At 40.3% G+C, this 16,467-nt stretch overlaps 1 protein-coding gene across 1 annotated transcript in view; it reads left to right on the top strand.

The window, feature by feature from the left end:
• ATP1B1 (ATPase Na+/K+ transporting subunit beta 1) overlaps window positions 1–16,467 on the top strand; it is a 36,061-nt gene that overhangs the window by 15,738 nt on the left and 3,856 nt on the right. Inside the window, exons 3-5 of the mRNA XM_042456011.1 lie at window positions 11,699–11,857; window positions 14,014–14,198; window positions 15,504–15,584. Coding sequence (XP_042311945.1) covers window positions 11,699–11,857; window positions 14,014–14,198; window positions 15,504–15,584 — 425 coding nt within the window. The remainder of the gene's footprint in view (window positions 1–11,698; window positions 11,858–14,013; window positions 14,199–15,503; window positions 15,585–16,467) is intronic.

Genomic DNA, 16,467 nt, shown 5'->3' with positions numbered 1-16,467 from the left:
AATGTGAGCTGGGATGTATACTCCAGATCACTCTCATATGGTTCCTTTTGCTCTCATACATGATTCCCATTGCTCTGGTCCAGGCTTCTCCAATTAATTTCCATCTAGATGGACTGACCTACAACTTCTATAATCCTAAATTGGCTAGAAATTATGTGCATAAGAAATGCAACATATACAGAGAGCACTAGCTCTTTTTTAAAAAAAAAAACTTGTTTTCCACTCCTAAATTTTAAACTAAAATTAATTGACTGCTATTTTAAAAACAGAAATAATTACATTCCTAACTGTCTTTTCAGATATTGAGTGTAATGCATTCAGTACCTACCCTTAGCATGAATATCTGGCAAATTTGGGGAAACATTGTTTTTGACTAAAGATCTCAGAATTCCTCAGCAGCCACATCTTGGGGTTGCAATCCAAAAAAGTAACCCTTTGGAATATTTGTATCTGGTCTTTTCTATTGAGAAGCAAGAGACCCATGTCATACATAAGTAGCAGTACTTCCCATTAAAGTATGTGCCTTTTACAAATCTGATAATTTGTAGTTTATCAGCCTAATAAAAATTTATCGGCCTAATAAATTTGAAGGAGCACGATTTCTGCTTTTTATTCAAATATAGATACAGCCTCTCAAAATTAAGTAAGGAATTAATTTCCATATACTGAATAATTAGTTATCAAACAGTGCAGCTTGTAATAACATAATGGAAGCATGTGCAACAGTTGTATTAAAAAGAAAGGCAATGGTAGATAAAAGAACCTGGGGTCTATTGAACCATATTCTTTGGCTGTGGGTCCCTTTTGGCTGAGAACTAAAAGGGATGTGTATACAAGACCACTGGAGAGGAGAAGATGAAAAGGTGTGATGATGGTGGTCTTCAACTATCTGAAGAGCTTGTCGCACAGAAGATGGAGTAGTCTTCTTCACTGTCATTCCAGAGGACACAATGAGAATGAGTGAGTTGTCATGTCAGGAAAGCAGATTGCAACTAAACCTTAGGGGGAATTTCTTAAGAGTAAGAGCTTTTTGATTTTGGAACAAACTGCCTCAGCACACAGAGTGCTCTCCTTCTCTAGAAATAATTATGCAGAGGCTAGGCAGCCATCTCTAGAGATTTTATAGTTCTGTATTTTGCATTGAAGATTCTGCACTAAAGTGAGGGGTTGGTCTAGGTGATCTTTAAAGCCATTTCTAACTCTTTTAGTGAATGTTACGTTATGATTATTAGCACCAAGAACTAGTGTTGTAGCCAACCAGGAAGCTCTTGCCTGAAGTCTATGAGGTGATTTTCTCAGGTTGCTACTGTTTAATATGTGATGTGCATACCTATGATAGAACACATTATGAAAATCACAGTGAATCATCTGAATGTGACTTTCCAGCAATTTTAGAATTTCAGATCCAAGACATCCTCGGCCTGTTTGCATGTTTTTAAATATTGTGACGTATGGTAATACAAGGAAGAATGAGTTGGCCCTTACTTGCTGCATGTTGTAATATCTGAAATGTATGTCTCTTCTACAAGGAAGTTACTAGTGGTTCCATGTGGATATTTCCATGACATGTTGCAGACATCATGTTTGCATATATGCTTGTCAACATTGAATAACACTGGAAATTTCCAAGAGTTTCTGTATGTTATCTAGAACTTGCAGATAGTACTTTATGGACTACAACTCCCAGAAACCCTAGGAGTTTCCATGCTCTCGGAGTTTCCATGCTCTCATCACTCCTGTAGGACATAAATAAGATTTTTCCAACATCTAGAGGCTTTGATCTGCAATTCTTAGCATTCTTCACTTTTTAACACACGGAGACTGATAGGACCTAAAGTACAAAAACCTCTGAGAGTTGCCCAATTGGAAAAGGCATACACACTTTCCTCCCCAGATGCTACCACCAACCTGTTCAAATAGTCTAAAGAAGTTGCTTATCTCAAATGCAAGATAATCAGTGAGAACTATATGTTGAACATGGCCATGATCCAGCACAGAGCTCAGTATTGATTGAAAATGGCCCATCTTGTGCATTTCCACCAAAGATCCAATACATTAAAAATGTTACTGTTTCCACAACTCATTCAAAAGATAGGTCAAGTTCACTGAGATTTAAAAAAAAAAAACAACCTGGAAAAAGTAGCTGTCATGGTTGGCTCATTTGCCATAGTTTCAAATCTTCTCCCCCACAACATAGACCAAATGATTTATCTCTTACATGACTTCTTTACATCTTATACTGAGTCACATAAAAACCCACTGATTACCAATTTGCAAAACCTGCACCTGTAACCTGCATCTGTTATCTGTGGAAATTTCCATCTCTCTTTCCAGATCATGGAAGAAATACATTGAAGCAACAAATAATGAAGCTACCTATTACAGGTTGTAATGGTTATTGTGTGCCTTCAAGTCATTTCCAACTTATGACAACCCTAAGGTGCCCCTACAATAGGGTTTTCAAAAGCTGAGAGTATATGACTTGCCCAAGGTCATCCTGTGGGTTTCCATGGCCATGCAGGGATTTAAACCCTGGTTTCCAAATTCATAGTCCAACACTACAAAGATTACAAATTACCAATTTGTTTGAATAAAAAGGGCTGGATAAAGCCAAATGTCAAATCATCATGCTTGAAAACAAGTTACTCGGTATAATAAGAAATATTTTGGTTAACTTTAAAGTTCCCATTTCAGGCCAGTTTAACAGATTATTAGAAACATTTTGATGGGAGGTTATTACGTTTTATGCCATACTTTTATCAATCTTATGGAGTTTTTTTAAGTAATGAAAAATGAAAAAGCAGTATGATGAGTTACTTTGAAAATGTAGCCAGCAAGGATAATTAATTACTTCTCAAACACATTAACAGGTAATGGGGATTATTTGTTTTAGAAAAGTAACATTTCTAGCTCATTTATTCATTTGAAACTCAGTCTTAGAAGCCAAGTTATATTTTCAATCAAACTTCAAGTGATGGTATTTGCCAGAACCCACATACTTCTACAGGACTCAGTAAGATGATGCCTTGTTTAGGCCTCCTCCCCACCATTATCACTTGGATCTCCCATTGAAGTTCTGTTGCAGTAATCACCAGCTCTCTCACAGGTTTACCTAGACTTGCCTGTAGTGAGCCAGAAACATTGTATTCCTACTCCTCACATCATTACAACATTATCTTCTGATTAAAAGACAGATTACAACATTGTCACCTATTTCTGTGAAGGAACCCAATTGATCTGCAACTCAAGGAAGAACAAACATGTGGAACACATTTATTTGCTTGTGCAGGGGATATATTTGTCCCTCTCGGAAGGTAGAAATATCACTGGAATGAGAAGGAAAGTGTATTCTGTTATCCCTACTCCTGAATGAGGCAGCATTCAGCTCCTTCATCTAGAGGCTGGAAAAATTACTTTTTTTACTACAGGTCCCAGTCATGAGAGTTGGTAGTGCAAAACAAACAAACAACTTTGCCATGCTTGGTATCGAATTAAAGCTTGGGACATATGCTATTCAGACAGAACAACTAGGACTGTTAAGATAGAACAAACAAGACAGCAGGTAATGATAAATCTATATTTTGCATTCCAGGCGTGGATTTTTTCTAACAGGATTATCCTTTTTCATATAATTCAGTGCAGTTTTTTATGCCTATGACTAAGAGGTCTAGTGGCTATGTCTATGCAATGGTTTCTGAATAGGGTTGCCAGAATGAAAACTGGAGAGGGCTCTTGTACTTTTAATAGTTGTGTAGAAGAGGGAATTTCAGCTTATGTTGTTTGACCTGTAACCACATAACAAGCGACACTTGCTGAATTTCCCTCTTCTAAAGGACATGTATGTCAAGTTGTGTCCAACTCTAAGGGGCAGTGCTCAGCTCTGTTACTTAGCCAAAGAGGTCAGCATTGTCAAAGACAACTCCATGATCGTGTGGCCAGCATGGCTGAACAGAACTCTGTTACCTTCTCACCAAAGTGGTACCTATTTATCTACATATCTTATGCTAGGTTGGCAGAAGCTGGAAATATTGATGGGAGTTCACTCCGTCATGCAGAGCTTGGGTCTCGAACTGCCGACCTTGCAATTGTCAGAGTCAGCATCTTGACCACTGACCTACTCAATCTCTCTTCTAAACAACCATTAAAAGTACAGAAACCCTCTCCAGTTTTCATTCTGACAACCCTAATTCTAAAGTACAATGAGTCCTTAGTATCTGCTAGTGTTTGGTTCTAGGACCCCCCCTCCCCATGGATACCAAAATCTGTGGATGCTCAAGTCTCATTAAGTACTGTACAGTGGCATAGTAAATGGTGTATCTGTTATAAAATGGCAAAATCAAGGTTTGCTTTTTGGAATTTATATCTTTTTGGAATATTTTCAAGCCATAGATGATTGAATTCATGGATAAAAAAAATCTGTGGATATGGAGGGCCAGCTATATATATTTAGATGATTCTGTTAAGAAGTAGCATGAGAACACAGAAGAGAAAAGAAGAATAAGAGGATAAAGCAGCCTCACCAAGCAGACTTTTTTTAAAAACAGATGTGGCATGCTTTGATTCCCACAACCAGATAGCATGGCCTGACGGGGGATGATGGGAGTCAGCGTGGCATAAAGAAAGCCAACTAGGAAAAAGTTGTTTTGTTCCTAAATGCTGGAACCTTCTATGCTTTCGGCCCTAACAAATGAGAGCTGAGTCTGTCAAGAATCTATATTGTGCACCAAACAATGCTGTGTCCAGTGAACTGTGCTAGACAGATTGCCCTGAGGAAATGTTACTACATTTGTGTTTGGCTGTTGTCCCAAACAATCCAAGAACAGGGATTATATCGTCTGAACTCAAAATGTAAATTTATTTTCACTAACATGCCCTGTCTTGATGTGCAGGTCTTTATTTGGGACACAGGTGCAGTGCTCAGCATGCAAAATCCAGAGCCTTTTCAATAAGCACTCTGGTCCTGACTCATTCAGAATATAGGGCACCTGCTTGCAAGTACAGTATTCAGAGTCACTTACCAGTCCAGAAAGTTTGCAAATGTGCCCCCCACCTCTAACTCCTGTAGGAAACATTTGCCACTAAGAACAAAGATTGGGGTAGGTAGAAAAAGGCAGTGAGAGGATACTCTTTTACTGTGTTTAGGATTTTTCTTCCTTCCCAACTTTCTCCATCTATTTGTGGTGAAGCGTTTAAGATGTGAAACAAGCATCTGAATGCAGCTGTAACAATTGTTTCTGTTGATCCACTCTCCATCCCTCTTTCTTGAAGAACAGATCTGTCTGTGCTACACACATAAAACTGATCTAGTAATTTAGGTCCAAAGCACATTGCAGAAATAAACCAGTTTGAGACTGCTCTAATGGTCTGATGGCTTTAAAAGGGGGGGGGGGATGGAGGAAGTGAGCTTTGTAGTAAGTGAAGTTAGAGATTTCACAATCTCAATTCATCCAGCAAGAATGAGTAAGAAATTAAATTTGGTTTACACTAAAATGTGAACATACCGAATTTACATTTTACAAATCATTATGCAAACTGAAATGCAATTATCCTTTGACATGTGTATTTTTCCAGATTTTGTGATGCATTTCTTCAGTTGCTTAAAAAAGTATGCAAATATACATATGCAAAAATGTGCATATTGGGAGGAAGTGGACACAAAACTGAATTAGAGAAAATAACAATAAGTAGTGCATTATATTAAGCAACATTCCTTAAAACATATATATTCAGTAAAATTGTGTACAAAATGCATATATTAAGATAAATGTGCACAAATAGTACAAATGTTAAGATTAATCTTTGTTTAACATAATCAGAGCAGTGGAAACAGGACAAAACTAAATTTAGACTGGGAAAATTAAAAACAACAACTAAGGGCAGCTGAAATGGACAAATTCATCCACCAATCAGTCAGCAGCTTTCAGTGTAATAGCAAGTGGGTACATGACTGATTTATTGGCACTAATGCTAGATTTGAATCTGTTCCCAGCAAATGAGAATATACCAGGATAGACTTGTCTTCTCTAGCCTATTGATGTGTGGTCATTTGGAACAAAAGCTTTGGTTGCTGCAGATTTAAACTGAAATTACTGCATTTTAGTTCACTTACAACAAAGTGTCAGCCCTCTCCAATGTTTCGTTATCCATGGACTGTAAGGTGAAGGGTTGGTTGGTGGAGAGAACGGAAGGCTCTGCCCCTTAGTTTTGTGCTTTTGGTGGGTAATATTGCAGAAGCTGGCTATGCGGGCTGGGTGATCCTGGGAACTGATGCTCCGAAAGAAGCGTTGAAGATGTGCAGGAGAAACCAGTTGTGTGTGTCACAGAGACCAGAAAGAAGAAGTGACATTCCCAAATTCTGGAAGATCTATAGCAGCCACTGTACATATACATAATGGGCTTTCAATGCAAGTGTGATGTATTTGTTGTAAATGCACTTATAAACTGTTCTTATAAATGTATGTAGGTTGGGAGGAGGTTGTAGATGGGCTGTGTCTTTCTGTCATCCCAGATAGCACACATTCATTCCACATGGACATGAATGAACGGCTGAAAAGTAGTTCTGCTATTTTCCAATCTGTCAGAAAGTCTGATCAGCTGCAGCCCTTTTCCTTTCAATTCTTGATGGGCCAGAGGCGTAGATATCTGGGTTAGTAGCTTTCACAAACCAGTGAAATCACCTTCCTCTCCCCATACCCATCATGCTGGTCAGTGATAGGAGCTGTAGTCCAACTCCAGGTTGGGAAAGGCTGGTTTAAAGTGATCCTTCTAGAGTTCTCTATAGAGATGATTCCTTCTTCCTGGCCGTAAACCATAGCTCTTCCTTTCCCTACTTTATCAGCAATTTGCTTATCATTAGGGATGCCTTCTACATAATGCAAGACTCCTTGTCATTTTATGTGCCTTTCATGAGAAAGGCTTTTGATCTACCTTTGAAATACTTTGGAATTCATACTTTTGCATAAGATTGGTGATTGGTGAACTCACAGCAGGTGTAGGTGTAATGGCTTAGTCATGATCAAATTTATATTCCTGGATTGAAAACTCTGCTAAAATCTCTCCTTTGAATATTTCAATCATAAATGAGTGGACTTATATATGGTAATAGCAACCACATTGTTGAAGTATGGTTCTTTATGTAGCTAATGCAGAACCATCCATGCAAATGGCAGGGTTTGATACAGTAAATCTATAGGCATTAAAAGTCAAAGAAGCAGGAATGGCCAATATAGTTCAGAGAACACCAAGCACACTTAGTAGGTACAAAAAGCTGGCTGATGTCTGGTGGGGAAGAAGACAGGAGGGTGAAGAGAACAGAATGAAGTATTCTGAAAGAAGGCATGACTGGATGGCTCAAACAAACAAGGACATCCCTACTGCAATCTTTTGTTTCAGCTTCTGTTAATTATGCCTGTTTATATTTTATCTAGCACTTAATAAGGCAATAGAAAGTACATTTCTATACTGCTTATCAGTGAACTAGGACTCTCTTAAGAATTGACGATTGTAATCCAATTGCCCCCATCCAACGGGGTACTACATCAGTTTTTCTGACCTACAAAAGGATGGCGAGGCTGAGTGAACCCTGTCTGGGATCGAACTCACAACCTTGTGACTGCAGTACTGGCATTACAGGGTTCCCTAATATGGGGGCATGTTCTCGATGTCATGGTGTTCAGACATGAAAAATTTAGATGGAATTCATGAACTGTACAGCATTTTCATAGGTAGCTGGTCTGAACTGTCATTTTGAACATACGTCTTCACTTTGGCCCTAATGACTCAAAACTAGGGATGGAAAGTAGGGATTTGACTTGATAAATCTTAAGAAAAGTAGCATTTTTGTATATCCCAAGTCTAGTTGTGATAAAATGTGCACTTTGCCTTGAGCATTCACATTTTTGTGTTCCTTACAGGGTAATTCCAAGGAATAAATAATGTGCATATTTTAAACTGCAAATGACTAAAATGCACATAGAACTATGCAAAAATTACAATGTAATTAGTCAAGAAAAGATGCATAAATTAGATGGAGAGAATAGATATATATTGGCAAATTTTTAAAATTGTTCATGTATTTTAGTGTGAAAAGAGATCGCACAGTTGTGCAGTTTGTGCAACTACAAAGCACAGATGGAAAGAAAATGCAGATGGCATTTAAAGAAATTCAGTGAAATCTGAAGTAGGAAATTTTCACATCCCTACTCAAAAGTGCTTGTGGATTATTTGTCTGTCAATCAGTGAAATGATTTCGATTCGCTGTCTTGTAAGAGAGTCTTCATACATAGGGTTGCCATATCCCGCCTGGGGGCGGGACTTTCCCGGTTTGGGGCAGGTCTGCACGGTCCCGCCCCAGTTTGGCTCCACCCCCAGGATTGCCCTCGCCCCCCGGTGACGGACGCCAGGCAGGGAAAGGAGCCTCGCCTCAGCGAGGCCAGTTCCCTGCCTGGCCTCCTCCGCCGGCGAGGGAGGCACCCAGGCAGGGCCAAAGGGTCTCGCCTCAGCGAGGCCCCTTTCCCCTGCTTGGTCACTTCTTCCGCCGGCGACAGAGGCGGCCTGACAGGGCCAAAGGGCCTCGCCTCAGCGAGGCCCCTTTCCCCTACCTTGCCGCCTCCTCTGCTGGCGACAGAGGTGCCCAGGCAAGGGAAAGAGCCTTTCCTCTTCTTTCTCCTCCTCCTCTTCTTCTGCCTCCTCTCCTCCTCCTCCTCTTCCTCCCCTTCCTCCTCCTCTTCTTCTTCCTCTTCTCCTCCTCCTCCTCCTCCTCCCCTTCTTCTTCATTTTCTTCCTCCTCCTCTTCTCCTCCTCCCCTTCTTCTTCTTGCTTTCCTCCTCCTCCTCTTCTTCCTCCCCTTCTTCTTCTTCCTCTTCTTCCTCCTCCTCTTCTTCTTCCTCCTCTCCTCCTCCTCCCCTTCTTCCTTTCTCCTCTTCTTCCTCCCCTTCTTCCTCTTCTTCTTCCTCCTCTCCTCCTCTTCCTCCCCTTCTTCTTCATCTTCTTCCTCCTCCTCTTTTTCTCCACCTCTTCTCCTCCTTCTCCTCCTCTTCTTCCCCTCTTCCTCCCCTTTTTCTTCTTCTCTACTTCCTCTTCTTCCTCCTCCTCCTTTTTCCCCCTTCTTCCTCCTCTTCTTCCTCCTTTTCTTCTTCCCCTCTTCCTCCTCCTCTGCTTCTTCCACTCTTCCTCCTCTTCTTCTGGTTTTTGGCCAGAAAGGGAAGCCTATTTCTGCCATCTTTCTAGGAATAATGCCAAATGTCCTCCATTTTGATCATGCCTAAAAAACATGCATTTATATTAACATTTTTTTAAAATCATCAATTTTTTGCATGTCCTCCATTTTAAAAATGTGTCCTACATTTGAAAATTTTGTCCTACCTTTATCCTACATTTGTCCCGGTTTGGAGGTCCTGACTTATGGCAAACCTATTCATACATAACAACCTTTCTTACAGGAGAGCATATAAGAAAGCAGGAAAAGTGGACATTCGTCTATACTCTCATGTATAAATGCTGCAACTTCCAAACAGGTTTAGAGGTAGCAATGACACCATTAAGAAAAACTAACTATGGCTGGAATTCTCCTAGTGCTTCCATGCCAGTGTGTAACTATACCAGTGTACATGGTTATCACATGAAGAATACTGTACACCCTGCAGCCAAATAAAGAATTGGAGAATTTTAGGCTGCTTGTGTCCAACAGATTTCCCGTGCCTGTCTTCACATCACTGTGCAACCCTGAAAAAGTTTCAGCCGTTAATATAGTCCCACCAAAACATTTTAACCAGTTAAATATTTCTTGAATATTCATGCATAACTGAACATATATGTTGGTGTCTCTATCCATTTACAGGAGTGTAGGGGAAAGAGCATGTAGAATAGGACTAAGTTGAAGTATTTTGCAGCCCTCACTGGTGTGAGGACATGGCCTATATGCAAACATTCTGGATTGGTATGTGGTTTGGTGAGCTTGTTTCTTTATGCAAAAAGTTACTTATTTCATTTCTATACCACCTTGTAGCTGAAGTTCACAAAATAATATATACACCCCTGCATTGCCTTTGTTCCTATTTAGCTTACAGCCGCAGAGAAAGCCTTAATTTTCATGCAAATGAGAATCCTAATGCTAGGACCTAAGCATTACTTTCACATTTGTGTGTATTTACATACACACGCCATTTTTTTGTATCTTGTTGGTCTTTTTGTATGTAGTCTGTAACCTAAAAATAAGAGAATCTTAAGATAAAAAAAAAAATAACCTCTTACAGCTGGAGTTAGTGTAGTGTAATGACTAGTGGTGAGTAGTAAGAGCTCCTGAAAATCCACTGGCTGGCCGGAGATCCAGGGACATGTGGTCCAAAAAATAATTTTTCCAACCTTTAGTTCCAATCGTCACTTAATGAATTCATAAAATGTGGTGTGGTCTTTAGTTAATCTCTTGTTCTCATTATCTCTGCCTGACAATGATATATGTAAGAACTCCATGAAATCCTAAAGTATGGTTTAGAATTTGACAGTATCCACATTTATTACCCATTGCGTAACTGCACTTGTTCAGATGTTATAGTACAAGGAGAATTTATGTGGGTTCTCATCAAAGACAAAGATTTGAAAGAGGCTGAGTATTCAAGATCCTCCTCCCTCTAAATCTCAGCCTAATAGTTTATTTTGAAATTATTAATAATAAAGTAATATTAAATTAATAAATATATTATTTTAAAAATATATTATGTAAACATTTTAAAACCACCCTTCATCCTTATACCAAGGTAATATACATAAGTGTAAGCATCACTGAAATAACAGTTGTGATAGATATGCTGGCTAGGACTGATGGTCCCACACCAGTTTAAGGGTCACAAATCCCCAATGCTCACATTGTGATTGGCAGCCATACTGTTCTAAGCTCCTGCATCTACTTTCAGATACTGAGCAATGCTCTAATTTTTGCCAATGTAAAAAAAGTATTCCGCATAAAAGGCTATTCCTATCTATCACCCTGATTTAAAAAATGGAAATTATGTTAGAAAGTTCTTTTGGTCCCATCTCTTTGATCCCATCCAGGTTTATGCTTGAACCAGGCTCAGCCTAGGAATTAGACCTAGCACTAAATGTTCCCTTCCCCCCCCCCCCCAAAAAAAAAAACCCTCCATTTCAGGTGCACCCCTCCCCTTCTCCCTTTTTCAGCATTTGAAGAGCAATCAAGGTGTGAGAGTTGGAGTTTCACACCTCAGCAATTGAGAAAGTAGCTAGGGAGCTCTGTTGAGATGAGAAAGATTAATGGGAGAGCCGTTAAGAAAAAAGCAGAGTTCAGAAGACTTTTTCTTAGATTCAAGGAGTGATATTCAAAAAAAAAAAAAGCAACCTTTTCAAGCTCTGGAAAGAAACAATTCAGTCTAGAAGAGCTTGGAAGAATTACCTTTGGACTGCAGGTCAAAGAATCCTCCAGGTAGCATGGCCACTAAAGATTCTGGGAGTTGCCATCTAAAAAACAACTCTTCTGAGTCCCAATTCAGTTTAAGCACCACTAGGCTTGAACAGATTCATGGCTACTAATCAGTGGGCAGCAAAGAAGTGGCAGCCTTAACCTTGTTGTTCTGACGCATTTGTTGTTGATGAGGAGCCTTCACTGTCCCAAGCACAATGTAGTGGAGAGTGCCTCCATAGATCTCTCTCTGTACTTACCGTAATTAGTATTCTCCTTTTCCCCCAGGATTGACAAATGTTCCTCAGGTACTTAAAATGGAGATTTCCTTCAAGCCTTCTGATCCCAACACATACCTTAAGTACACAAGCCTCCTTGACAGGTTTCTGGAGAAATACGATCTGGAACAGCAGAAAGATACTGATATGGACTTTGAGAGCTGTGATCGTAAGTAGATTGGATTTGTTTGCATGTCATGTTCATTTGGATTTTTTAAAAAAATCTGATCCATCTAAAGTTCTGTTGTTATTGAGCACCACTTAGCAGCAGCTTTTCCAGTCATACTAGGGAGTCTTTCCTTTTAAGCCATCTGCTGGTTTATTCTCCCCTGCCTTCAAGAACTGTGATTATAGCCTCCCAGATCCTTGAAAAACTGTTATTTAATTACTACCCTCAGCAAACCACAAATGCTTGAGGATTTGTTATCCAAAAAGTAACTTTTCCAAGCTCTACAGTCTCACCTGCTTCAATAGTCCTGTGTTTGCTACAGCCACAATCTACAAAAATTCTGGATCTTCTTGGCTCCAGTTCTTATTCCCCACAAAACAAAAACAGTTGGTTATCACACAATCATGTTGCCTCTTCATACAAGAAACCTGGAAAACATGGTTTGACATTTCAAAATGGTAAGCTACCTCTCATATATAGACAGGGACAGGAGGAGAAATCCATATACTGTTTTTGAAATTGGAAAGATGTTTTCCCAGCCTAGGTGGTGGTTGCAGTTGGATCAAAATGGTCTCATTATGATCAGCTAGGCCCATATAGCTCTACTTCAAGGATTCCATATAGATGACTTATTTCTTCTATTCTCTGTTTCCTTCCAATTTTATGTAGTGCTTTAATCTTATGAGACAGTGCTTTTAGCCAGGGTAGTGGTGACAAGTACAGGAGCAATTAACATCAATGTCTTAGATTGGTCGGGGACACACTAGTAGACAGTATATTTGACATACTTTGGTGCTTATCTGCCTATACTGCCTATACAGACATTGAAAATATCATGCTGTAAGTAAATGTTTTGAACTTTCCTGCCACACATGGCAACAACATGAAAGTCCCTAAATGAAGAGCTTGCTCCAACAAAAGTTGGAGGTGAACAGTGGCAGCTGCTGGCTCCTGTATCAGTGGAACAATTAATCTGTGCTGGGTTTTAGTCAGAGTTTTAAAGGACTTATCCAAGGTGCAAGTCCAATTCAGGGATAGGGTTCAGCACTTTTTAAATGATTAGGCTAAAACCCAAAATGGATTTACTGCCCACTGACATGGCAGTCACCAGCCATCACTAGCAGTAGATCATCTGTATTTTTCTCCAGTCCAACCTTTTCAAGCTCTACCCCCTGGCCTGAAAAATGTGAATTTTAGAGGTGCAATCCCCTGTGTTTGCAGATAAGTACTCTGTCTTTCTCTGACTTACTACCTATTGTGTAGTGTACTTGACAGTCAGGTGTGGTGGAGTGGGAAAATACTGAAATTTTCTGGCAAATTGAGCCCTTGGACAGATTGTCCCCGAGGGCCCTGATACAGTGGACTCCAGACCACTAGCCGCAAGTTCTGCAGGTTCTTGACCTTCAGTTTCAGGGTCAGCTTGACCCACTGTACACATAGAATAACCTCCTTTTAGTTTTAAAACTAGAGGACAAGCTCTTTTAGGCTGGTGTGAAGAGCTATCAGTAATGTGGTGCTGCTGACTAACAGTATCAATTAGGTAGAAGCTATAGGATAAACTAGAGCTTCAGAAAGTAGGACAACAGCTCCTGGGGAATTATAGGCCCAAAAAGGCACTTCCCCAAGTTCTGTGTTAAAGAGAAGGGAAGCTAATTGCTCAGAGACTCTAAATCCCATCAGCCCCAAACAGCATGGCCAGTTGCCATAGATGACTTTTTAAAAAAAAACACATGAAATTACCCAGAAGTTGGGCTAAAAAATTCATCATCCATGACAATTGCTGTTTGGGGCTCATGGGATTTAGAATCCCTAAGCAATTATAGGGTGATACGTTGCCCACCCCCTTTTCACAGGATGGTTACTGCTTGATTACAAAACAAACAAACAAACAAAAAAAAAAACACACACACACACAAAGGCAATGAGCACATTATAAACATTCTTTTAAAACTGAAATTTGACCAAAGTATTTGTAAGTATTTAAATATTTTTGCTGTTTTAATATTTATGCATTTTATTGTGTTACCTGCTCACACCCCCCCCCATCAAACATGTCTTGTAATCTAAGGTCTTTATGGTCTACTGACACCAAATAAAGGTGACTGATATAAGCATTCTTTCTCCTCTCTTTCTTTTTGTTTCATCTGCTCTTCCAGCTGAACCTTCCACCCCAAAAGACAGAGGTCCTTATGAAGGTTCTCGGGGGAAGGTGTCATCTTGCAGATTCAATCGCAACTGGCTTGGTAACTGCTCTGGAACAGAGGATAAAACATACGGCTACAAAGATGGCAAACCATGTGTGATCATTAAACTCAACCGAATCCTGGGCTACATACCTGTGGCAAGTCCTGCTTTTTAATGTTCTATATAAGAAGGGATGAGGTAAAGCTGGGTTTGGCAGAATGATCTCATAGGAAAAGAAGGATGCTTACTGTAATTTGGACTAGCTTGCTTGTGTCTAATTCCTGTGTCCCTTGAACTCAAATAATCTCTCAGTGGCTCTGCTGTTTGGGAGCAGTTTTTGAAGACTGTATATCCGATCATACAGTGAAGTGATGACCTTTCACACTCCTGGAACTGTCTGGAGTGGTGGTGGTGATCATATAGCTTGACTCATCCTAGTCATAAGAGACGAGCAGTCAAGTGTACATAGTGACAATTGCATCCTTGTTTTTAACTGGGTATTTTTAACTGGCTCCTTAGGACTAGATTATGGCTTTGGCGCAGCCTCCGGCCTCTTAGGACACATGCATCATTTAAACAGCACACTTCCAAAGTGGCCCAAAGCAGCTTTATTTTTGCCTGTCTGTTTGGGCCCTTAGTCTTGCTTAGAGAAGTTCCACTGGAATCAATGGGACAGTAAAAGCATAGGCTTAATTGATTTCAAAAGGTTGTGCTTTGAATTATGACAAATTATAGATCCCATGCTTTATTGAAAAAGTTGCCTTGAGTCCCATTTTGGGAGAAAGGTCCTTGTAATGCATTGCTTGCTCTGGCTGTAAAGTGACCTTATTCAGCTTATTAAACATGTTTTCAGTATCATTCACCTACTTGTTCAGACTTGTGAGAGCTAGTGGACTCAAAGAAACAAGAGCTATCTTTTTTTTAAAAATCTGTTTATACTTACCTGGCAGCCAATTTTATTTGTCATGGAAACTAAGGGAGTATCTGTGTGCAAATTGACTGGTCATTGTGAAATGAAGATCTTCAATATTTTCCAGTGAATTCCCCCCCCCCCCCCCCCCCCCAATTTGCTCCATTCTTTATTTGTGAACTGGGCACTTTTTCAGCCAGGGAGAACATATGACTGAAAACCCTGTATATGCTGGCTGAATTGTGAATCCACCTTTTCTCCACCTACCCATTAGTCCTTTCCTCTATGACAGGGATAGAATTGTGTACCCCTTCAGATATTGTTGAACTGTAACATCTAGCATTCCTTATCATTAGTTTTGCTTTCTAGGGCTACTGGGAATTGCAGTTCATAACAACTACACATGTCCTGTCTCTGTCCTGTGGTAAATAATAGCTTAACTCAGGAGCTGGAAGGTGAAATGGGGAGAGGACTCAATAAATTGGATAATGTCAGGAAGCATGACTATCCCATGTGTTTAAACCGTTTATAATGTGCTTCTTTTCCTCTTAGCCTCCACAAAATGACTCCATCCCAGAGGAGCTGAAGGCAAAATATCATCCCAATATCATTCCTGTACATTGCATGGCTAAGGTAAAATGATCGAGGCTATTTTGTTTTGCATGCACAATTGTTTTTGAATGACGTTTCTTGTCATCTATCATCTTATTTACTTTGTGTGATTCCCTTGGCCTGGCAAACAAATATAATTCTATATCAAGATAAAGTAGTTATTTCCCCCCTAAAAGTAGAACCTCAAATGACTCCCAATAGAGAAAGCCCATGTCTTTGATTGTTCCACTGGAGGGTGAGACTTGATATCAGAAGTGTCAAAAGCTCCTGTCATGAGAGAATGTCCTTTAGTGGAAGCCAAAGCAAGTTAAAAAGCTTCCATGCAATCTCTCTTTTCCATGTCCAATACTAATCAGAATGGCCCTTATCACGCGGGGGGGGGGGGGGGTGTTTGCAGCTCAGATCCGCATTTACTCCTGTTCTAGCAATGCGAAGCATACTGTTTTTTCACACCAGATCCGTAGTCACTCCTGTCTAGCATTGTGAATTCATGTTAAAACGTGATGTTTTACCATACCTGGTCGCCTTTCCGCTGCCCTTCCGAATTGAGGGGGAAGCGGAGTCAGTTCTATTCCAAGCAAGTCACGTGATGCGGATTCAAGCAAAGCAGGGTGAGTGCACATTGTATTACCACACCGGAGGGTTCAACGATTCGAATTGGCACCCTTGCACATGCTCAGTGGAGCTCTGGATGCTGTCCTCCTTTCCTGCCCCCTACTTAGCTGTCATCCTTCATCGGGCTGTAGGAGCATTCAGGGGATGATGGGATGGGTGGCAGGGGGTCACTGGGGCCAGGATCAGGATGCAGGAGCACTCAAGGGATGATTGGGTGGGTGGCAGGGGGTCACTGGGGCCAGGATTGGGATGCAGGAGCACTCAGGGGATAATGGGATGGGTGGCAGGA

This window comes from Sceloporus undulatus, chromosome 3 (assembly GCF_019175285.1).
Source record: "Sceloporus undulatus isolate JIND9_A2432 ecotype Alabama chromosome 3, SceUnd_v1.1, whole genome shotgun sequence".
Taxonomy (NCBI): Eukaryota; Metazoa; Chordata; class Lepidosauria; order Squamata; family Phrynosomatidae; genus Sceloporus; species Sceloporus undulatus.
Note: the sequence above shows the minus strand (reverse complement) of the source record. Positions and strands in the feature narration are given on the sequence as shown.